Genomic DNA, 24,447 nt, shown 5'->3' on the forward strand with positions numbered 1-24,447 from the left:
TAAAGCGGGAAAGAAAAAACATAAATAGACAAACATTTAAGAAAACACTTATTCTTAAAAAATAAAAATAAAAATAAAAAATGGAAACGATGCCTTGCCAACTAAATGAAATAAAATAAGCAGAATTACTAAAACCTAAAAAACACTATTAAAAAAAAAAAAAAGTATAAAAGTATATTACTACTATTAAAACTTACATTTACATTTGAAAACCTAAGACCAGTTATTTTACAAATAAATGTTAAACATTTTAATTGCTAAAAACATCTGAGTCAATTGCTTGGGCTCAGGATTAAGTTAATGTTGTGGTTTAGTGAGACCTCAGTTCAAACAGCAATAAATCCTGTGCAGGACTTCGCAAACATCAGGCTTATCTATTAAACATAAGTTGTTAAACCTCAGCCAAGTTTACCACACCTCTACATGACTTCATTCACATCAACAAACATCTAACACTAAAAAAAAAAAAAAAAAAAACACTTAAACATGCAAGTACTGTACCTAAATGTATGGCCATATCCTTCCAGTGCAGAAGGATACGGATACAATCACGGCCACACTTTATTAATCCATTTCCAGACCGGACAACACAACAAGCTGTGAATGAAGTTGAATGATTGAACTCTGTGCTGTTCTGCTGAGAGATAATTCCCACAGTAGATCCAAGAACGGCAGGGTGTGTCTGTGTGCCCCTCACCTTCCTCCGCTCAGAGCCAGCGTGTGTGTGCACGCCCTACAGATGTGGGTGTGTTAGCACAAGCCTTTCTGTCTATATGAGCCGGTTTCTTCCTTATTCCTGCTTAAGTGCTGCTTTCATGCTCCGTTTTCAGCTGTGTCGAGCAACTCCTAGTTTTCCTGCTCCTTGAAGCCATTTTTTTTCATTCCAGGAGAGATCAAGGACTTCGTGTCCTGATTTGATTTGAGGTCACCCGTTTACTACAGTAAGCGTGTGTGAACTACAAGCCAGAAACTGAAGCCAAAACACATTCCAGATCACCTTTATCCCCGTGTCATTCTCCTGACCGCCTGCTTTCTGGGAGGCAGGATTTCTGCTCTGTACACAAAGTTATGCAATCAAGTGTTCAGGACGGCTACCAAAAACACATCCTTCCTCAGGTCTTTTCCCTCGTCCAAACTCCACTTCAAACAGTGATTGCTTAAGCTACAACATTGCTCATTTTGATAACTGTTGATTGAATTTTTAAGACTATCATGTGGGAAAATACGTCTCCACAGACAGCGGGTTTGCTGTGCAGTTGTATTAATCTGTCATTTCTTAGAGTAAACCTCAACTCACAGACAGTTTATGTGAAACAACTCTAAATGGGACCTCTTTACTGTCAATATCAACCATTTACATTATATTTAATAAAACCTGCATCAAAGACTTCAGATATAGAAATACAAAGTTGGTAAAGTCATAATAAAAAGCCATAAAAACAGTGAGTGTTCTAAGATGCGCGTTTCAGACCACACATGCACACTGGCTGGTTTAGGCTGAAATACAAGCATAATACTATTTGAGCAAAAGAAACAACATTTATGGTACAGTTTATATTGGATTTTGTTGCTGAATTGAAATATATAATTGAAATGTGATTGTGGCAAGCGCTTTTTTTAGGTTTCAGAATTTCTCCATTCATGCAAATAGGACTTGGTCTTGGATTCCTGAAATAGCTTCCCAGAGGCATTGCAAATATGGCCGCAGAGTGAACAGAATTTCCTTGTCTACCATCTAACCCTCAATGAAGTGCAGCTCGGGGGGCTGGAGACTGAAAGAAGGGAGTGGTGTCTGCAGGCCATGAGCTTCTGAGGTGCTGTTACATGGGAGTTTAACTCTTTATTGGCATTCCTGCAGTTCTACAATGGCAGAGTTACAAAAAAAGCAACAACATCCCACCACTCATCTTCCTACCACAGCAAACCTTACATAATAACATGCCACTGATTTTTTTGAATGAAAATGTATTCCGTCTGGAGTGAAATCACAGCACGCTGCATCGTCTGTCTGTCTTCCTGCTGGCTCTGTTTAATCTTCACTTCTCTAAATCGTCCTTTTCTCTATGCTTCCTGAAATCAAACAGTGTCTGCTGTATATCAGAGAGCAGAACGGACATGCTTAGAAGTGTCCTTCTGCATGTCACACAGATTTAACAAGCCATTTCACTTTCAACAATGTACACTTCCTTGACACCCTACTCCCACAGGACCTGAATATTCAGTCCTTTATGTAAAGAAAACTGTGCATTACATAACTTAATTAATCAGTAACCTGCAGGATGCTTAGGATTTGTGCTTTTTATCCAAATTTTCTTGTTTATGAATGCCACAATTAGCATATGCACACACACATACAAACTGACTCATATATCAGCACTGCAAATGAAATGGGAACCAAAAGGAAGGAAAACAAACAGCCCGCAAAAAAAAAAAAAAAAAAAAAAAAAAAAAAATCATCATGGTCTTGTACACCCTCCATAATTTTCATGTAAACATAGTGTCCAAAAAACAAACAAACACATAACATTAATAATAATAATAATAATAATAATAATAATAAAAAACTTTCTTTTATAAAGCGCCTTTAAAAGCAGCTTCTCAAAGCTCTGAACACAATATAAACAATACAATAAAAAACACAATACAAAATTAACAAGCAAATGCAAGTTTAAAACAATAAGTTGAACTTTAAAAATATCACAAGTCTGAACTTCCCTAAGTTCAAGAAGCAGAATTACAAAGGAAAGGAGCATAAGAAGAGAAAGCCCCACTACCCATAGATCTTAAACGTGTTTGAGGAACAACCAGCAAGTTTGACTGAAAGGAGCGCAATCTATGATTAGGAGTGTACGGATGGAACAATTCTGTTAAGTAATGGGATGCCAGGCCATGCAATGCTTTTAAAGTAAGCATCATATTTTTAAAATCAACTCTAAACCTTACCGGGAGCCAATGCAAGGATTCTAACACTGGAGTAATATGACTGCCAATCCTAGTCCAAGTTAAATCCTGGGGGCTGAATTGTGCACATATTGCAACTTATTGAGTGTGGATTTAGAAACTCCGACTAGAAGGGCATTACAGTAGTCTAACCGTGAGATGACAAAGGAATTTATCAGCATTTCCGTGACTGTAAAATTTAGCATAGGACACAATCCTGTGATATTTCTGAGGTGGAAACAGTACTCTGGACAAAAGAATCAAAAAACAGATTTGCATCAAAAATAACTCCAAGGTTTCTCACTCGAATCTGGATTTCTGAAACAGAGCCAACAAGAGTCAGGGACAGAGGACCAGCTTTAGAAATTTGATGACGGGAACCAAAGAGCATAACTTCAGTTTACCACCGTTTAAACACAAGAAATTATTACTCATTCATGTTTTAATCTCAGTAATGGAGTCAGAAAAATAAGCAACGGCAAGGCAATCATGAGGTTTTGAATGTATTTAAATCAGTGTATCATCGGCATACAAATGATAATGAAGACTGAGTGATCTCAAAAGATGGCCTAAAGGTGACAAATAAATATTAAAAAGTAAAGGGCCTAAAACCGACCCCTGAGGAACACCAGTAGAAACAGAGCTAATCTCAGACCTATAACCACCTATAGAAACAAACTGGGAGCAGTCAGTAAAATAAGACCTTAACCACTTCAAGGGAGTCTCAGACACACTAAACACTCTTTCGAGATGAGTAAGTAATAGACTGTGATCAGCAGTATCAAAAGCGGCTCTTAGATCGAGAAGAATAAGAATAGATGTTGCATCATTGTCTGAAGTCATCAACAAATCATTGGTGACTTTGACCAAAGCCATCTCAGTACCCTCTTTCCTTCCATCTCACAACACACAACGTTTCTCAGTGGAAAGTGCCAAAAAGCTGTTGAAATAAATGCAACTGCATAAGCCAATCTCATTGCTTTGGTTGTCTCCTGCTTTAATGCTGTTGAGTCTTGTAAGTTTCTGCACATACAAAATTGTAACATTGCGACTGGTCTAATTACTTCATTATTGTGTGCTAAATCTAATTAGAAAATCATCCTATACTTTATATTTCATTAAATTCTATAATTATTCATCATGTAGTTACCTAGTGGCTAATAAAATGCTGTCTACCTCTACAAAGAAAATAATTAAAATCTATTACTTTGTACTATATCCACCTTATTTTGCATGTACAAGTACAATGTAAACACTACAGCTTTTGAACATTAGGGCTGAGTATCAATACAGATTTGCTTTTTCAATTTGATTCACAAGCTCTTGATTTGACTACATTTTTATTTCAAGGATCATGATTAATTGAAAATGTTAAAATTTGCCCTAATGAATATGGTAATAATTAAATACCATGTGTATATAACTGTTCAAAATTTTGAGGTCAGTAAGATTTTCATTTTTTTTCAAGTCTTTATTGATTTGTTTAAAAGTACAGTAAAAATAACTGAATATTGCAAAATAGTATTACAGCTTAAATAAATGTTTACTGTTTTAATATATTTTTAATTGTGAAGGAAATACTGAATTTTCAGCAGCCATTTCTCACAGTTTTCAGTGTCACATGATCCTTCAGAAATATGCTGATTTGGTGCTGAAGAGACATTTCTTATTATTATCAATGTTGAGAGCAGTTGTGCTGCTTAATGTTTTTGTAGCATTTATTTCAAATATATTTACAGTCCCTTTTGATCAATCAAATGCATCCGACTAGCACTAATGTGCCATAACTTACCATTCTTGCGTTCATTCAAAGGCAGTAAGCTTGGTACAGACTGCAGAGAGAGTTCCTGCAGCTCACTGGTCACCGCCTCGCTCTGAGGACTGGGAACGGAGCCGTTCCCCACAGCAGACACCATGCTGCCAGGGTTTAGCTCCTCCCCACGCTTGGCTTCCTGTGCTGCCAGAGTGACAGGTGGGTGAAACAGTCAGACCTGTGACAGGTTAATTACAGAGACAAGGCTGAATTAGAAACTGCAAAACACAGACAGACATAACACCGATATAAAGGGAATTAAAGGCTTTGCTGAGTGAGAACAGAAGGTATATTTCTGACATCATGCATCTTTATATTTTGTAAGTGAACAAATAAATACATCACACCCTAAACAAATAAACTTTCCGAGTAAACTCAGAAATAACTTTAGAAAAGGTTTCATGCAGCACAGTCTGTGCTAAAAACAAAATTACGCCTTGCATGTCCCATTAACCTATATTCAATCACTCGCTTAAACCAGTGAAACCACTGTGGGTGTGTTACATGATCTATAAAGCCCACACGCTACAAGTTCAAACATGAAGTATTGTGTACCTCATTCTGGAACTCACACATTCTCAGTGTCTTCCAATATGACTGGAGGCAGCGATTTGCAAAAGCATCTAAAATAACATCAGGTGGAGAACTCAAAGCCTCCAGCAGTAAGTGATTTAGAAGATTTTTGGAAAACGATTTGTCAGGTCTCTTTTCGACAGAACAAATAGTGACTTGTATGGCCGTCTAATCTGTAAGTGAGAATAATTCAGAGTTCTACACATCTGCTGCCCTATGCATATTCATTTGTTAAATATTTTGGCTAATTTGATCATGAAACTGCAAGAAAAACAGCAAACCATGGTATAACAATGCATAATATCAACAAAATCTAAATATTTAATATCCAATTTCAGAAGAAAAAATTTAATTGATTTTTAAGACTTGGAGTATAGCACATGATTCGTATGGACTCCTTATATGATTTATTAGTATTTATTTTATTTTAATTTAAACCATCAGTTGTCACGCACTGTAAAAACTGTTCCACAAAAAAAGTCAGCCGTACAGGCTTGTAACAACAAGAGGGTGAACAAATGATGACATTTTGGGTTTTTGGAGGATGCGCGCACACACACATACGCGCACACACTGCTGATTCATTTGAATTGTTATCCACCCATCTGTCCACATCTCCATGTTGCTGATTTTATCATTTAGCCTTCTTTATATTTATTTAGCTTTCATTGTCCTTTTCTATCTTTTTCCCAACAGATGGGCAGAATGCATTAAGCAGAAAAAGGCCGGCATAAGCCCTGAAAAGAAGTCTAGGACAATTCCTGTAGCAGTAAAGGCTCCACATGGAGCATTAGATGCAGTTTCCAACAAGACATTAAAAACAACGTAAAGTATCATCTGACTAGAGCACAGTGATGGCAATGGTCATTCTGAGCATTAAAACTGTGGAGATGGCATTCACAAATGCACATTATGCAACTCTCCATTTAGAGGTAATGGAGCAAATCTTCTGACCGTGAACGTGATTTCACCAAGCACAACATGTTCCTGGATCAACATCATTTCTGATCCTGGAACAAGATTCTAATCAACCAATCAGAATTGAGGAATAAGTTTTCAAGAAATGCCAGTTTTAGGCTTATAATCAGGGTTAGATGCTTCTACACACTTGTTTGTTATTCACCTATCATTTCCCTCTGATTTTAGGAATAAATTATGGGTACGCTTACGTTTAGGGATTGGGATAGGTCTATATTTTTGGACAGTAATGTTGATCCAGGATCAATAAAAGATGTTGGTCCAGGAACATGTCCTACTTGCCAAAATCACGGCAACCATCTACCGACACCCAAAAATGAAAATTCAGTCACCATTTACCCAATTACCAAAGAAGATATTTCTGAATGTTGGTAACCAAGCAGTTTTGATTTCCTATGACTTCCATTGTATTTTTGTCTATATATTATGCAATTCAATGGGAACCAGATCTGTTCAGTTCTCTCACTATTAACTTGTTGCTTATTAGCATGCATATTACTAGCATATTGGCTGTTCATTAGTATTTATAACGCACATATTAATATCTTATTCTGCATGAGCATATTTTAGATCCCTTAATCTGATCCCATACCTAAACTTAACAACTACCTTACTAACTATTAATAAGCAGAAAATAGGAGTTTGTTCTGGGAAAACTTAGTTAACAGTGAATGTGTTCCCTATTCTAAAGTGTTAGCATGATAACTTAGAGGTGTGTAATGACATAAGGTTGAGTAAACAATAACATAATTCATTTTTTGGGTGGAAGAACCCTTTGGATGGACTTTGTAACAACTGATTTAATGGGTACAGCTCTGAATATTAGAGAAGTGTTACTAAATGCTGTAGTTAAAAAGAGCCACAAATCAATGTCTAACTGTATGACTGAGTTATTGTTTGTGAAAGTGTGGTTCATTTTGTTAGCTAATGCATTCTTCATTATGAGCTCATCAGCATCCAGAGTCTATCGATACGCCAATCCCACCCTCCTGTCCCAAGAGAAGAGAGGTGGGGTGGAAAGAAGAAATCATTTTCTTTTGAGGCTGTTACCTAATATTTGACAAGTCTCTTGGGACCATTTAAATGTTTTCCTAATGCTGTAAGCCTAACCATTACAGCAGAGTTTCACGGCCCATGGCAAGTTGTGTCCTTTTCAGTAGTATTAGATTACAGTACACTGTCTCCTGTCAAGTATGGGAAAAAAAAAAAAAAAAAAAAATCAATAACACGTTAATATTGAAACCTGGCTGGCTAATCATATGGCTCTCTGGAACACTTGATTCTGATCTAAGAGCTATTTTTTTATGATGATGTGAAACTGTACATTTCACAGTCATTCGTGGAAATTTGTGGTTCTGCTTTTGTATCACTCCATGCCTTCTCTCTTCTCAAAACAAAACAGCTAATTGGTGGCACTGTGCAACTTAGTAGTTCAAATATAATAGTTAAGTATTCATTTTATGGTTAGCATAAACACATAAAAAAATAATTACATTGCAGCTGATTGTTTAATACAGTGGATCACAACCAGTGAGCCTCAGCAAAATTCCAATGGGGCAACAGGATGACTTAAAACTATTTAAATTAATAAATTATTACTAATATTTTAAATAATTTAACTGTAATCAAAATTTAAATGCTAATCTTTTATATCAGTAACTACTGTTTTTACTGAAGAACATACATGTGGAGGAAATTTTATTTCTATCTGAAATATTAATATTATTTGCTTCACTGTACTAAAGAGTATTCTCTTTGATTGTTTTAGTTTGCTTCAGTATGCTTGAGTTTTTGATGAACAGAGATAACAGGAAATCTATCTGTGTGTGTGCAAGACAAGTGTGAGACAGATGTTATTTTAGTTTCTTAGACATCCTGGCTACTTAATGATTTGCATTAAATTTTTAGAAACGCATCTGGAGGACATAGTTAGGAACCTTAAATGGAAATATATGTTGAATATGCATTATGATTGGATGAAATCAAAGCATCCACATTTGATTAAGGTATAAATGTTGAGTTTGGGTGTTTCCTCTTTGTTGCAATCTACAGCCAACCCTGAATGACTGTATGTATGTAGACCTTTTCCTGCAGGAAAATAATATTCAAAATACTTTTGTCTTGTACCTTTAATTGAAATGGAAAATTGCCATGACAATACATTTCTTAAAGGGATATTCCACACCAAAATGAAAATTTTGTCATGAATCGCTTACCCCGATGTCGTTCCAAACCAGTAAAAGCTCAGTTTGTCTTTGGAACACATTTTAAGATATTTTGGATGAAAACCTGGAGGGTTTGTGGCACGGATGACACAAAGGAGCATACACAGCATACAGTGATAGGAAGAGACACAGAGGAGACCGTTGACAAAGAAATTGTTGAATAAAGTCGTTATTTTTGTTTTCTTCACTTTATTTAAGTGTTCCTGTCGCTTCATATAACCCAGATTGCACGTCTGATGGCAGATGGAGTATTCTGATGACGACTTTCATACCTTTTATGGACCTCGAAACTGTTATTTACTTGGCAGTCTATGGGACAGTCACAGGCCTCCCGGTTTTCATCCAAAATATCTTAAATTGTGTTCCGAAAACGAACGGAGCTTTACGGGATAGGAATGACATGGGGGTAAATGATTAATGACAAAATTTTCATTTTGGGGTGGAGTATCCCTTTAATACTTGTGGAATCACAAAATGAATCCAAAAAATCAAATGGTTAATTTAACATAACAACACTCCCAATTTCTGATAATAAAAAAAGTGTAAAAACAAGCAGCTTTGTCAATATTTTAGCCTGTACGGGGGGTGGCATTGAATACTGTGTTAGACAACGAGTGGCCTTCAAGTGAAAAGGTTGAGAAACACTTTTAAAGCATAACAAATTACTTATCTTAACAGAATCTTTCATATAAGATTAGTAATTCAATATTACATGTCTTTTTATGTATTAGACAAGTAGCTAGCTATACAACAAGCAGAATAATGTACAGTCAGCAAGTTGTCTTCGCAAAATGAACCATTCAAGGTGATACAAGATTCATGTGTGGGTCCTGATCACCCTGCTGGAGTGTAATTTGTAGCAAAGACAGACTTGCTTTACATTTCTAAGAAAGGAATTATCTTTCAAGAACATTCCAACTTTACTTGAGAAACAGTGTTCAGACATGCAGTGTTCAGGCCTAGTACACTGACAAGAGGAAAGACATAAACTTCCCAGACATTCGTCATTGTGCAGGTCCACACCTGCCTTTAACAATCAGCCACAAAAATAATGCTAAAAACATATAAACCTTCGCCTGAGCAAATGGCAAGTGATGCAGGTAACCCCATACCCCATAAACAATACAGAATTACATAATATGGATAGACACGCCCTTCTGGAGTTGAACAGAAATTGTGAATTTGACATGCTGGTACAGATGATTTCTTAATCAATTCAATATTAAAGTGCACAATACCTTTATAACGAGATCCACAGTAAGAGATTTCAGCCTCATTTCCACTCACAGTTAGAGAGCATCTTGAAGGCCTTGTGGAAGAGAGGACCGGAATTTGTAATGAAACTTTGTATATATACAAATACATAGGCTAAGCATTGTACACTGTGTCCCAAAGCCAAACAGGCAAATAATGCCATGAAGTTACAGATACGTGTTGGCATAGCAGCAGTCAATGCAGATGCTTATGTAACAATCAGAAATGCCTCTTTCATTTTGAGCACGCAGATAGAAAAACTGACCTAAATCAGGCCAGATTTGATTAATAAATAATAATTCCCCTGTGCCCATCAAGTGGAACAGGGACAGATCCGCATGTGTTGATGATTAGTAGGTGTGTCCCAGCACTAGTTCATCAAATACTTCATATATTCAAGCACAAATAGTGTAATCATACATCTGCAGCATTATGACAGTGATCTGGCTTAGAGAATAAACAAACCACGACACACATTTCGTTTATAACACATTATCGCTTACTGTTACACATTAATCACCGATGCGACATGGCAGGAAATGAGGAGCTTGTGCTGCTATGAAGCTCATACATTTAAAAAACAATCACATTTGCGACGTTTAACAAGACTAAGCAGGCCAGATCCTCGTCACGACAGCTGCATGTATGCAGTCACAGACACTAGTGGATCAAGTGAAACATGCGCTGAGCAACAATACACGAGAAGCTGATGAATTGTCACATACCGCTACTTCTTGTTACTATTTTGAAACTTTCATCGTTTAAAGGGGGACTCACATGCGAACCTGTTTGATTTTAACGACTTACCGAGTCGCAAAGTGAAACGCAACAACCGATCGGGTTTATAAAGGTGTTCATGTACTCAAAAAAAAAACTGTACTGAGGTGTATCGACTACTCTCCGCTGTTCAACCGCAGAGGAATGTGAAGCCAGTCAACACAGTCACAGCACTTCCGGAAAATAAAAGCCCACTTAAAATTAAAAACCACGATCTGCAGATAAAGATATACGACTGAAAAAAAGTGTATTCATTGCCCTCTAAATATTAGGAAACATAAAATAAAAATATAATAAAATGGAAACCCAAACAACTTTATATTAAATAAATAAAAAACAAACAAACAAACAAACGGTACTAAACACACAGTGATAAATATCATGAAATTAAATTAAACAGTGTAGTCAGGTAATAACTTGTGGTCTTGTTCTTGCAAGACCAATGACGTTGAATAATGCTGCTATGAAAATAAGAAGCTAGGGTTACATTGTGTTAAAATAAAAGTCCCCATCACTACAGTTTTTTTTTTTTTTCCCCAGTTTCCTCTGTAGGGACATTTTATCCGAAAAGGAACAAATAATATACAATAAAAAAATGCCAGTTACACTGGATGCTAAATATATACAGTATATGTACCAACTGCGCATCAAAATAACTACCTTTGAATGATTTATTGAGGCACTTACACAATTTAAACATGAGTCATGAACAAATTCACATCCTGAAGTGAACTGTAAACATTTTAAAGGTTATACATTCAGACAGCAAATGTGCATTCACATTCCGCCTTACTGCCTTACTAGATTTACTGCTATGAAAATAACAATTTACATTTATGCATCTTTTGCAGCTATATAAAACAGTGAACAAGCCAAGTACAAAATCTTTTGTCCGCACCACTAAAGAAACTGATGATAGTTAAACAAACAAACTCTTAAAACTCTTAAATCTCTTCAAATAAGGCCCCTTCAGTCATAAAAGAACAGTGACATCAGAATACGAGTTTATGTGTATAAAACTAACATTTAAACATATTATAACCAAATCATTGGTTACAATAACATGTAGGCACTACCTAAAAGCTATCATACATTACTACCACAGCATTCTTGGGGTCGTAAGACAAAATATTTATGACACAAGTGCTGTTCAGTGTATTTCCTTCCTCTCTACTGACTCGTCTATGACTCTTCTATCCAGCTCCATCTTTCTTGGTGACAGTTTCCCATGGACAAATAATTTCTTTCACACCTCCTCTTGCTGCATTAGGACTGTCGTCTTCCTCATCTTCTGAATCAATGGGGTAGATGCGGCATTCAGGTGGGATGTCAACTTTGATTTGAAAAAAGCTGTGAAAGCAGTTCAGTTATTTTTCATATATTGTGAAATCACATCAGTATAAGGCCAAAAAGTACATGTACTAACTTTGCAATTCTTCTGGGCTGAGGTTGTGCAAGTGGCTCCACTCCAAGTGGCTGTACTTTGCCTCCTCCTGAAACCACAGCACATTTCGGGGATAGGCTGGCAAAGACGGATGGGCCGTTGCATCCTCTGCGGAGGAGTCTGCTCAGTGACAGAGTCATGCGAGACTTTAGGGCAGGTGTCTGGTTCTCTTCCTCTGATACTGACGCTTCTGCAATAGATGGGAAATGGGAGGAGGAAGGCCCTCCATTGCCGTCAAACCTCCTCTCAGAGGCTGGAGTGCTGTCGATGGCGACGCTGATGGGAGACGGACAGGCAGCACTGTTGGGCAGTGTCATGAGCCCGGGGGAGGCGGTGGACTGCGCTTCACAAATGCCTGTATACACGGCCAGATGAGGCACAGGTGCTGTGAAGCGGCAGAGCTGTAGGACACAGTTCATGCAAAGTATGTATTAGTATTAAATACTGTTTATGTTGAGCACCCTGCAATCAGGAGTAGAAAATATAGACCATGCAATATCGTGCATTCCTGGTAGGAAGCCCATCCAACAAATCAATGAATCATTTCTGAGGTATTTTGAACTTGATGATCAGGGTAAAGTGTACCGATTTCATCTTCTGGGAAACATGTAAGTATCTTCTGTAGCTTCTGAAAGGCAGTACTAAATTAAAAAAGATATCATTTTTTAACAAAATGAGAAAAATTTACACATTTTCATCATCATGCACACTGAAAAAGAAGTTTCATTCATCCAATTAAAAAAAAAGTAGGGTAATGATTCACATCTATTTAAAAAAAAAAAAAAAAAAAAACTTGCTTTTTGTGTGTGTGTTAGTGTGTGTGTGTGTGTGTGTGTGTGTGTGTGTGTGATAAAAATGTGCTGTTATATGTACAGTATATCAACTTAACTGCATCATAACTGTCCATTCATAACAAAATTTCTGTTTTACATATTCATGCATTCTGCCATCTACTGCAAATAAAATAGCTGCATTAGTATGAGAGGAACACAAGCATGACATCTAGTGATCATGATACTTGAGAGATTTTTCAGGAAATATTTCCAAGACAGGTTTTACCCTAGATTTGCAACCTATATTTGAGACATTTGGTTTCACTCTCTCAGAAAGAAAAAAAAAATGTACAAAAGCTGTCGATGGGATGGTAATGTTTCATATTAGGACCTACATTAAATTAACTTGTTAGGACCTATATGAAATTATTTTGAACCCTCAGCTTACCTAATTTTGCAATTTGATTAACCTATGTTCAAGACAGTATTTTTCGGTAATATATTGAACAGAATGATTTCTTTTTTATTATTTTTATTTACTCTCTTTCATGTTGTTCTAAACCCATACAACTTTATTTCTTCTGTTGTACACAACAGGAAAGGTTTAGCAGATTATTTACACTGCTTGCTTTGATACAGTGAAAGTGTCTGTCAAGCTTTATAAAAGAATCATAAAAATAGATGCAATGAACACGTTGTCTTGACAGTCTTGCTTGCTAGCCAAGGTCACCATTCACTGTATGTAAAAAACAGCCTGGACTCCCTTTTGTGCTTACAATAAAGTGAGTCATGCAGGTTTCAAAACACTTGACGATGAGTAAATGATGACAGAATACCATGTTCATTTCCTCTCAGTTAATGGCATGAGGTCAAAGTTATTTTAGATAAGTTGTAACTATGCACATACTGCACATACGAGATACATGGTGACATACGTATATATACTGTACATTTCACTCAACAACAATCACGGATGACAAAGACAAATGATGTGACCACAGATGGCAGAAATGGTTTTAGTATGAATTTTAATAAATTCATGATTTACAAGGAAACTTGTAAATGGAACAAACATGACACAAAACTGTAGTAATGAGGAGGACAACATCTGATAATTTTTGGTTTAACAAAATAAAAATATATACAGTCAAACCACAAATTATTCAGACACCAGTTATAATTTTTTCTATTTTTTTTACTAGTGGGTGCAGAACACTATAAATGCAACTGAGGGTAGCGAAATAAACTAAACTATGACATATTATATCCGAAAAGTCTTCATACAGTGGACTACCAGTAAAACTGATAAAAAAATAGGACCAAAAATTATTCAGACACTTTGACCAGACCATGTTTTGCTTAAGTATTATCTGACATTTGATTACCATTTCTAAACTATAGCAAATAAACGGTGATAATGTGTGAAATGTTGAAGGTGTTTGGTTTGATTGCATGTATGTAGTTTGACAAAACATAAATATGACAAACATTAAAAATGACAAAATAATGGCCTAAAAAGGCTAAATGGAAATTTTCAATGATATTTTAAAAATATACCAAGCAAACTTTCAAAAACTACAGTAGAAATACCTGTGTAATATTACAGACGCAACATGCTCTCTATATAAATATGCTTTCTTGTTTATTGACCAGAAAGGTGGTTTTCCTTTTTGCTTATCATAAATATATGCTGATATCTATTCTCTGTGTTCTAGGTTTTCTGTTTCCTTTCCAGTTCGCTCATGACCTGTGTGATGTCCACCGGGCCACTTGCTGCAAGTTTGGCCTTCTGTTCTTCTTCCTGCTGTCTCAGGATGATGGGACTCAGGCTGGGCCGCCTTCTCTTGGCATTCTGCTCCAACTGCGTCTCACTAGGAGACATTAGAGAAGAGTAAAGAACATGTTTAATGTCACTTATGCATTATAAAGCAGTATTGTAATATATATAGGAACTAGCAGAAAGGCACATCTCACGTGAATCTGTGTGGTTCAGGAGCAATGGCCTTTCTTTGAGTTTCCTTGAACACCGGGGACTTGAGATATCGCCCGTATGAGTCCTTAGTGACAGATTATAGGCAACATTAAATTTAAGCTCAGCACAAAGCAATTTGATCTGCAAAGTTCTACATGAGATCAGTGACCTTTTTCATGAGCATGTAAATGTGAGTCTGGGCAGCATCCAGTACATAGCAATGAGGATGTGCCAAACCCTTTACTGTTATGTCCATTGTTTTGCCATCAATGTTGATCCAACGTGGAGCTCCACGGGCCAAAAAGGTCCTAATGAAATAAGAATAAAAAATGCCAGAGTTAAATGCTGATGTTATTCATTTCGTTAATGATTAAACCGAGTAAAAAAAAACTTTTTATAATTATTCAAATTGTTGTTTTGTAGTTGTTATGTAAAAATATATTTTACTGTTAAAAAGTTTGATAAGAAGGATTTAAAAAATAATATTTATTTAGCCAGGATTAAACTGATCAAAAGTGACAATCAAGACATTTACATTGTTACAAAAATTATAAAGCACAACTGTTTTTAAGATGGGTAATAATGCACTAAAATCAGCATATTAGGATGAATTCTAAAGAATCATGTGACACTGCAGACTGGAGTAATAGCTGCTAATAGGGATGTAACGATTCACTCAACTCACGATTTTGATTTCATGATTCGGTTTGATTCACGATTTATTTTATTTTTTTAACAAAATGAGATAAATTTTAGATTAAATGTCTCCTTTACTATTGCTTGGACAAAATGCTGCACATTTCTTTGTAAAATTTAAATATACTAATATAGCACTTGCATATTATTGCTCTTTTGTTGGTTTTGATTGCTTCTATTGTCCTCATTTGTAAGTCATTTTGGATAAAAACGTCTGCTAAATGACAAAATTTAAATATAATGTAAATGTAAATAACAAATCTAAATTGAAATTTTAAAACAAGCCCCAAATCAAATAAATAAGTAAACTAACATCATATAAACAAAATAAGGCTTAGTCTGTGCTCTTTCCATTTAAAATTAGATGCAACCACTGCATTTTAATCATGATCCAAACAAAGATGCTGCATGCATGCAACATGAGCAGTTTTTAATCTAAATTAGATTCTATTATTTATAAATTTGAAGCAAAAACAGATTGGTTTGATTTCAGTTTTGTGAAACTATGCATAAAAAATATCTGCATGAAACTTAAGCGGACGAGCTGAATGAGACACAGATTTACTCTCTGCCAGCAGGTGGCGCTTAAAGCCTTTCCTTGGTTTCCGCTGTAAACAAAGCAGCGCTGCACTTAACTTTAATAAAGTAAAACACCACCGTTTTTCACCATACTCTTGTAACTACTCATGTAACCATCTTTAAATAGGGAAAACATGGAAGTGTTTGGTGGCTTCTAAATTCATCCCTGTTTGGATCCTAAGGAATGAATGGTGCTAAGCTAAACGCTAGCATAGTGGCGCCACGCGCTACAGCGATTGAGTGCACGCACTGAGATGGGAGCGGTATGTATCAACTCATCTAAACTGAGGGAAGAACATAGTGGAATATGGAAAAACGGTGGCGTTTTTCCTTAATATGCATTATACAGAGGCAAGATGAAAAAAAATACCATCTAAACTTTTCTAAAGACAGTAAGTTCCCTTAAGATTTGTTTAGCATCTCAACCAATTTGAATCGTCACATATTTGAATCGATTTTCAACCGGTTAATCATTACATCCCTAGCTGCTAAAAATGGTTGCTTTCCCATCACAGGAATAAATGACAGTTTAAAATGTATTAAATTAGAAAAAAAAATACTTTTTTACTGTATTTAATCAAATAAATGCAGTCAGAATAAGATATTTAATTTCAAAATATTTGAACAGTAGTGTACTGTATATTTGCACAATATATAATATAATATAATATAAAAATATACTAAAATAACAATATACGACAGTCAAAAAGCCAAAAATACTATGCTTACTTATATATTTGCTGAGCCTTTTCTTTCATTGTCTCTGCAGCACCCCATTTCAGATCCTCACATGCCTCCCAGAAGGCAAGATTCTCACCTGTTCACCAATCAGATTATAGTCTCAATCTCCTCTAATAAATAACAATTATTGCAGTTCTGAATATGAACATCAACAGTTGAATTGCATTCTTAAAATATAGCAAACCAAAACCAACAAGTCACCTAATAAGTCTAATGCCAACATTGTTAAAATGTTATCATCTAGTGGTGCAAGTTTAGAATAAGCGCATACCACTGAACTCCTTTTTAAGGAAGAGGCGGAAATCAGCCCTTCCCCGAGGGTCCATAAGCAGTTCTCCAAAGCTGAAAGTCCAGCACTCTACCCTCATTTTAGTAGGGGTCTCAACACTGTATGAACCAAACACAAAAAATTTAATCAAATGTTTAATTAAAACAAGCTTTTATTTAAAAAAAGGTTTGTATCTGGCTTACTTTGGCATGTTGAGAGTCCAATATGTAACATCATCTGTTAACCAGGGGTTGCTTGGGAGGCAGGAGTGGAGAAGGGGGTCATGCTCTTTGTATGTTGTTGCGTACTTAACAATTCTGCAAAAAAATGCAATAAAATTAAAAATAATACTATTAAAATATTATTACAATACGTTTAAGATATGTAATATAGTTATATATTACAATATTATATATATATATATATATATATATATATATATATATATATATATATATATATATATATATATATATATACATATCATTATTTTCTTTTTTAAATATACAGGATTCTACATATAATGCAAGTGATAACTGGAATTGTTACAGTATATCACAGTAACATACGCTCCAATTGACACAGACGACTTCACCCTAGGTCTGATGATACACTGCTGAGTGAACATAGCCTGCAAGAAATCACAATGATTCATTGGTCAAAAACTAAAAAAAAAAAAAAATCATATTTGATCATTGCCGGTTGCATATAAAAATATTTGTACTTGTTACAGTTCTTCAATACTTACAATTCTTCTGTAGTAGTCAGATGTTTTTTGCTGTAAAACGATTTTAGAAACAGTTTAAGTGCAATGGAAGAAGGTGGTGACTCACACTAAAGGACAGTGTTGTAAGCAAAAGATTGATATTTGAGCATGCTTGCGTTATGAGTCTCTGTGAATATGGTCCCTTTGCGGACTTGCAATGTCATTATTAAAAAGCATGCACTCGTATTTCTATTACACAGAGACCAATTTTATGATCCATTTAGTGTGTGCTTTCATTTTGAAGTCATCTGCTGTTTGTTGTTGTGTGTCTCCAGAGATAAGTTTAGGAATCAAATCTGTAGGAAAGAATGAAAGAATGTAAGACAAACCTATTTTATTGAATACAATCAGACCTTTGTAGGGGCAAGCAGTGAGATTACGATCATTTAAATCTAATTGGATATAAGCTGACATTCTAGAAATATGCTTAATAAGCCCAGCACAACAGCCTCTCATCACAATTATAATCTCAGCAGTGATATCTGTTAATGTTGGATATACAGCCCCGTGTTTCATTACCAGGTTCTTCATCAGATCTGCTGTTCTGTATTTTGAAGGGCTAGTTGTCATCATTGTGAAATTTCTTTAAAAAATCCTGGACCTCATTTTTTAAATCTCTTTAGAAGTTACAATCATTTTTCACACATACCTTTACCTCCTCCATATTGGGGTCGACCATCCTGTTGTGTCTATAGTCCACAGCACTAACTGTTCCTGGCTGTTGAGTGGAAATAGCACAGTTGTACTTATCGAAAGTAAGTTCTGAGGCTTTATTTAAAAGTAGTCTGAGCGCAGAATCAGGGAAATAGCAAAATATGTAAAATTCCAGAATAAACTTTCACTTCCAGAATAAAAAAGTCATGTTGCAAGGAAATATGTCACTTAAATTGACCATATGGCCTATACTCCGTCCAAATGTTTCTCACCGGTGGCCGATGTACAACCCAATAGGCCCGTTCCTGACAGTCAAAAACCACCCGGTCTGGCTTCTTCCTCTCCTTACCTGCCCTACACCAAAAAAGCAATGTGTCTTTTATTTGCTGAAACAAAAATAAAATACACACATGTCCAAAAAAAAGGCGCTGTTTGGATTTAAATAAGCAAATACTGAAAGGGTCTAGGATTGGATTATTATTGCAGTGATTCATATGTTACTATCATGTTATATGTTCGGCAACAATTCCTTTAACCCTAATTGATGCAGAGTGTAGCTTTTCATAAATAAAAAAAGTACCCACGTACATGTTCTAGGATGACAATGACTAGGTTAATTGGGCTCAAATTATGAAAGAGTGATTCAGAAAACATGACAAATAATTTTCACACACAAATTGGTCACCAGACCCCTTTGAAAGTCTTGTGGATGTGATGGAGTCAGCTTTAAAAAAGTCAGTACAAGATCTTAAACCTACAGCAACTCTTGACGGAAATATATGTTGTAATGGTGTATAAGGTTGTTGGAGCAATGCCACAACGGATACACACTGTAATCAAAGCCAAAAGCTGTCAAATTAAATATTAGAGTGTTCTTTTTTTTGGCCAGGCAGTGTATATTGACAACAAAGCAAGAAAAACATTGGGTCTCATTCATTAACCTGTGTACACACGGATTGAATGAGCCAGGATAAATCATAAATATTCTGCAATATTTGAAGTAAAGTGTGACCCACCTGTACTGCTCTTTGGCCTGCATTACAATAAAATCCCACTTGTGATTCATCCATTTGTAAAGACTGTTGTACTGTTCCTGTTTAAAGAAACACACAAATTTTATGACCTTAATTCCTGAATTTAGTAATTTATCATAAAATGTATTATAGTGAGTTCCTCTTCTTCTGCATTACAACACAGGATTTCAGAGGAATTGATATACATGTATATTTAATATATATTTAATAGTTCCATTACCTGTTCATAGAGCTCCAACATCCCTTTCTTGCGTATATTTCTCTTTGCCAAATAAATCGCTGGAAATACACAAATAAACATCTGACCTTGCCAGTAAAAGCCAATTTAAAGATGTGATATGATTCAACATGAAAGCATTTGATCACATTCTTTATCTCAGACAGCTGTTTGAAGAATAATGAATAAACTCACTGTGAATTATTGCTATGACAACCTATCAGCATGCATGAAAAATGAAAGCTGATTACACACCATAATCTGTGTCTTCCACTGGCCACTGCTGCGCAGGCCAAAAATATGGGGTCTGGAAGAAGAAATGTATGGAAGTAGAAATGGAAAAGATTAGTAGAAAGCATATGGAAGGAAGAACTCTCGTTAGCTCACCAAGGCTGCATTTTTTTTATCAATAACTTAACAAAAAAAAAAAAAAAAACTAACGTTACCTGAAAGCGATACAGGGATGTGTCTGGTTTAAGGATGAGTCTCTTATGATCTTGTAGTGGATAGATGTACCCGAAAGCCACCATCATGGTCCCCATAGCTCGGGCCTCTAAACATTTAGAATGAGAAAGTTACTTAATGCACTAGAATATATTTCTTAAAGCATATCTGTTTATATTTATACTTTATACATATCTGTTTACATATACTTTATACAGATCTGGACTGGAAATTGTTTATTTTTATTATTTTTTTTTACAATTATTACATTACTAAACAAAAAAATATGTAGGTAACTTACCTGTAGCATCTATTTTGAATCGATTCACGATCCATGCAACAATATCTTCCCCTGAAAGAACAATAAAAGCAATAAATATGGTAAAGGTGATGTATGTACAGATTGACACCAAGTGGTTGAACTAGATATTGCAGTCCAAATTCAAAACATTGGAGAGGGTTTTTTTCACTCGGCCTCTCCTCCTCAGACTTGACGCTCACGCAGGTTGCCAGATTGGCGACACCACCAAGACAAGTGCACTTGATGATGAATGAAATAAAATACGCTGTGTTTTCTGCCAACTGGCAACCCGGGGTGCCGAAATACAATTGGGTAAACTGGCAGTGGGCGGGTTTCATATTATGAATATATTATGAAATAAAAAATTATATCAAACAATTATTTAATCTAGTTGCCAAGGAAACATTTCTCATTTTCATTTAGTGATGTACTATTCTGAAATAACAAAAAAGAAAATATAAAAATTTATTTCACTTAGTGGAACTACAAAAATAAAGCCTGTTTTTGAACGATGCTCCTTTTGTGCGTTGTCGCCCCACCCAAAACATCACAAACACCGCTCCAATGGGTTTATAAAAGTGAAGGCACGTCTCAACACGTAAAATAGGCTACTTTCAATAAAGGTTCCAACATATTAGGAATACTTTTAACTAGAAGTTTATTGAAAAGAAACTCAGCAAGTTTATCGCAAACATTTCATCAAGTTCCTCCATCTTTGTAAAAACACTGCCAATGTTTACGCTTGTTTTACCCTGTTGTATGTCTCTGTGTATTTTGACAATTCTTCAAATTTCAGCTTTGAATTTTGAATTTTTTAGCTTTTTATTTTATGGTCCCGAGCCTTCCACATTAGATTAGACCACTTTAATTATTGGTTGATCAGGCTGTGAAGAGACTTTCAACCAGTATAACAAAAAATGCTTATGAAAGTGGCAGAGAGGAGTATGCGCAAAATAAATATGTTGAACTGGAAGTAAAAATGGAGGCAGAGAATAATTAGTATATAATTAATATATAATTTGTAAGTTTATCATTTAGATTTATTAATTTAGCAGGCTTTTAAATGAGAGATTCATAAAGCGCATTTAAGGTGAAAACAACAGTGAGTATTGGACACAAAACAAAGGTGCATTCTCAAAATAAATATCGCACTATGACTTGGTACACTACTGTGTGTCCCGCTGAGGCTCTTGTGATAGAAGACTAATGAAAAGATCTCTGCAGGGGTGAATCTGAGTGGCTTCATTAGTGTCTGCTAGCCTGAGGAGCATACCAAATCATTTCAATGAATTTTTAAATGAAAACCTCAAGTGTCTTTCCACTATATAAATTATATCAAAACTGCTGGGAATAGTCCGAGGCTCCAATTACGTTTAAGCAATCACAAATCTAAGTTAATCATAAGTCGTATGTTATATGTAGCTGGCTGACAGCATTAAGACAGACGGTGGAGATTACAAGAGCTCTCCTCCCCGAAACCATGCAGCCTAGAGGACAGAGTCATTGCAACCAGCTGCTGAGAGGTTGTCATGGCAATAGGTTCTTCAGTCTCAGATCCACATAAGCAGACTCTAAATGCATGGAGCGCACAAGGAGTAATCCAACCACAGAAATCAATACAATTGAGTAAGTGAGCCTACTGTCTTTAATTACAAATGCTGTGTCTTACATCTCATAGCTTTCATCAGCTTGAAACCTGTAAATATTCCTTTGAGAGGAATACTATCCACTAATGTGAAAAGGTGATTATTTCTGATGATCTCACCTGTTATAGCATGTGGGATGGTGGTGATTACAAGCCTCTGGGTCTGAGATTTCACTCCACTTTTGGGGTCCTGCATCTCCAACACCACGTTCTCCAACTAGCATGCAAAAAAAAAAAAAAAAAAAAAAAGCAATACAGATATGGGATGTACAATTAAAAACATCTATTTTTTTATACGTTGTGGCAGCCTGTGTGCACATCTCACTAAATTATTCCACCGTGAAGTCATCCCGGCTGGTTTGTGGTCTGAAGGGGCTGCGACGGACCTCTTTGAAATATACTCAGTGACTGATTTGTGACTCAGCTGTTTGAAGTTTTTCTTGCTTTGTCAGGGTCTCTGGCTTTTGAAGATTGTTTGTGAACTGATGCTGCACCCTGGTCTGGATCACAGCAAGCTCTTGGCTGAATTATTGGCTCATTACTATCTGTGCATTGGCAAAGAGCAAAGTAATGCACTAATAAAACATATTCTAGTGGATCACACTGTGGGGGATCACTTCAACCATAAAGTTTGAAGTAACATAGTGATAAAAGAGGGACTGCATGGGAACGACTAATACCATTAGCACACAAGGACCTTATCTGAGATTAAGCTGCTAATACACAATTAACACTTTTACAGCATTTTTATTTTTATGACATAACATCTTTACAATGCATTTAAATTGTAACAATTTCTTCTATTTCTAAATCGATTTTATGAGTTTACATTTTTTTATTGCTTGTTTATGAGCTCAACTTTTTGCATCAATTCATTTTAAAGTGGTCAAAAAGTTTGACTTTGACACCACTTTCATTTTAGTTATTGTAATGAAGCTATTTCATTACTATACTTTTAGAATATAATTTAATTTATAATACAATTTTCAATTAATTAATTTTATTTATTTATTTATCTTTTTATATTAGCGGGTCATATTTTTGGGGGAGTCGGCACTAATTAGTAATAAAAGACAATTTTGTATCTGGATAACAAAAGAACAAAATCTAGGAAGTGACGAAAAAAAAAATCTCAAAAATTAAAATCAGTGTACATGGTGTGTCAAATCAAAAAAAAAAATCTAGACTTGAAAACACTGAATAAATGCAAATAATAATAATAATAATAATAATAATAATAATAATAAATGTAATTAAATTCAAACAAGCAAAAATGACAATGTCACGCAATTTAATTGATTTAATTGAAAAGTTTCTCTGTGACCAAAACAATGACAGTGTTCGCATACTCTTAAAATAATTTGTTTCTGTTGCAGGTAACAATATTTATTTATTTTTATTTTTTATCTTTTTGCATATACAAGACGCTTTAATATTCTGAATGGATGATATCACCACTGAAAGTGAAATTGACAGTTTATAATGATAATGAGGATTAAAGTAATTATATTGCTGCGCTCAAATAGCCCACAGCAAGACAAATTTAATCATAAAACATGAGAGATTATTTGTTAGATTACAGAAACCGTAACATTCTTCTTATCTCTTTCGCGAGAATGTAAATAACACAGACGGTGATGAGCTATGGATGATGCTCTCAACCCACCTTCTTCAGGCATGCCGTGCGCGGTCTGTAACGCTGCCCGTGGTCCCGGTCATTCCTTATGGTCATAGTCGCGTCTTCACGCCACAGTCTATCGACGGTCGTAGACGAGAGAATGAAATGGGAAATGCTCGGTACGTAATCGTACTATCTTTTTGGCTATGTCTAATCTATAATCATCACTGATGCACACAAAGACGACGGCTGTGTGCGCGAATCAGTAACAGCTCTGCTCATGAAGGTAAACCTGTGTGCAGGGCGCAGTGATTACAGTAACACGGTAGATGGCGCTGGTGTCGTCTTTTTCACAGGAAGGCACCTGGTGCTGACATGAAACTACAGCTCGAAATAGAAAATAAATAAATAAATAAATAAATAAAAACCCTGGCCGGGATTTATGATTACTATAATCCATAAACTATTTGTTCTTGTGATTATCGTACAAAAATGTTTTACTGCGACGAAAAAGTAAATCTGCGCGTGTAAAATGTTTACATTAATTGTTTGATCAGCTGGGTCATTCATATTATGCAGGACAGTTTAGCTCTGTAATTAAAAAAAAGAAAAAGAAAAAAAATGGTATATGCTTGTGTTGTAACTTCAGGATATATTTATGTAAAATGACATAGCAGACTTATAAAAATATGCTCTGGACACTAAAACTGAATTACAGTAGGCTAATTATAACTT

General features: G+C 35.5%; 2 protein-coding genes across 6 annotated transcripts in view; both read right to left on the minus strand.

The window, feature by feature from the left end:
* The window catches only part of LOC109109558 (myocardin-related transcription factor A-like), a 31,466-nt gene extending 20,744 nt beyond the window's left edge, over positions 1-10,722 (minus strand). The window contains exons 1-3 of one of the 2 annotated variants that reach the window (XM_042767530.1): positions 10,591-10,722; positions 9,768-9,838; positions 4,733-4,931 (exon numbers count right to left, since the gene is read on the minus strand). In XM_042767530.1, the coding sequence (XP_042623464.1) occupies positions 4,733-4,856 (124 nt within the window). In that variant the 5' untranslated portion in view covers positions 4,857-4,931; positions 9,768-9,838; positions 10,591-10,722. Of the gene's footprint in view, positions 1-501; positions 944-4,732; positions 4,932-9,767; positions 9,839-10,590 lie in introns of those variants that run through there. The other variant, XM_042767533.1, reaches the window with a different exon arrangement.
* A 495-nt stretch (positions 10,723-11,217) lies between these two features.
* On the minus strand, positions 11,218-24,043 carry rgs9b (regulator of G protein signaling 9b). 4 transcript variants are annotated; one of them, XM_042767534.1, is made up of 19 exons: positions 23,761-24,042; positions 22,215-22,311; positions 20,450-20,500; positions 20,151-20,257; positions 19,960-20,011; positions 19,708-19,766; positions 19,470-19,546; positions 18,726-18,807; positions 18,455-18,517; positions 17,782-17,811; positions 17,603-17,664; positions 17,237-17,350; positions 17,037-17,152; positions 16,754-16,841; positions 14,919-15,057; positions 14,752-14,834; positions 14,525-14,648; positions 11,987-12,405; positions 11,218-11,910 (listed from the first exon to the last, which is right to left on the minus strand). In XM_042767534.1, exons 1-19 carry the CDS (start codon positions 23,824-23,826, stop codon positions 11,754-11,756), a joined length of 1,986 nt encoding a protein of 661 aa, XP_042623468.1. In that variant the 5' UTR covers positions 23,827-24,042; the 3' UTR covers positions 11,218-11,753. The 4 variants fall into 4 exon arrangements, with proteins under 4 accessions (XP_042623468.1, XP_042623471.1, XP_042623469.1 ...); XM_042767536.1 differs by lacking the exons at positions 11,218-11,910; positions 11,987-12,405 and having other exon boundaries at positions 12,841-14,648; positions 23,761-24,043; XM_042767537.1 differs by lacking the exons at positions 19,470-19,546; positions 19,708-19,766; positions 19,960-20,011; ... (2 more) ...; positions 22,215-22,311; positions 23,761-24,042 and adding an exon at positions 18,004-18,095 and having other exon boundaries at positions 18,449-18,517; positions 18,726-18,797.
* Positions 24,044-24,447: the final 404 nt, after the last annotated feature.

The sequence above is a fragment of the Cyprinus carpio genome, chromosome A12 (genome assembly GCF_018340385.1).
Source record: "Cyprinus carpio isolate SPL01 chromosome A12, ASM1834038v1, whole genome shotgun sequence".
NCBI classification, from domain to species: Eukaryota; Metazoa; Chordata; class Actinopteri; order Cypriniformes; family Cyprinidae; genus Cyprinus; species Cyprinus carpio.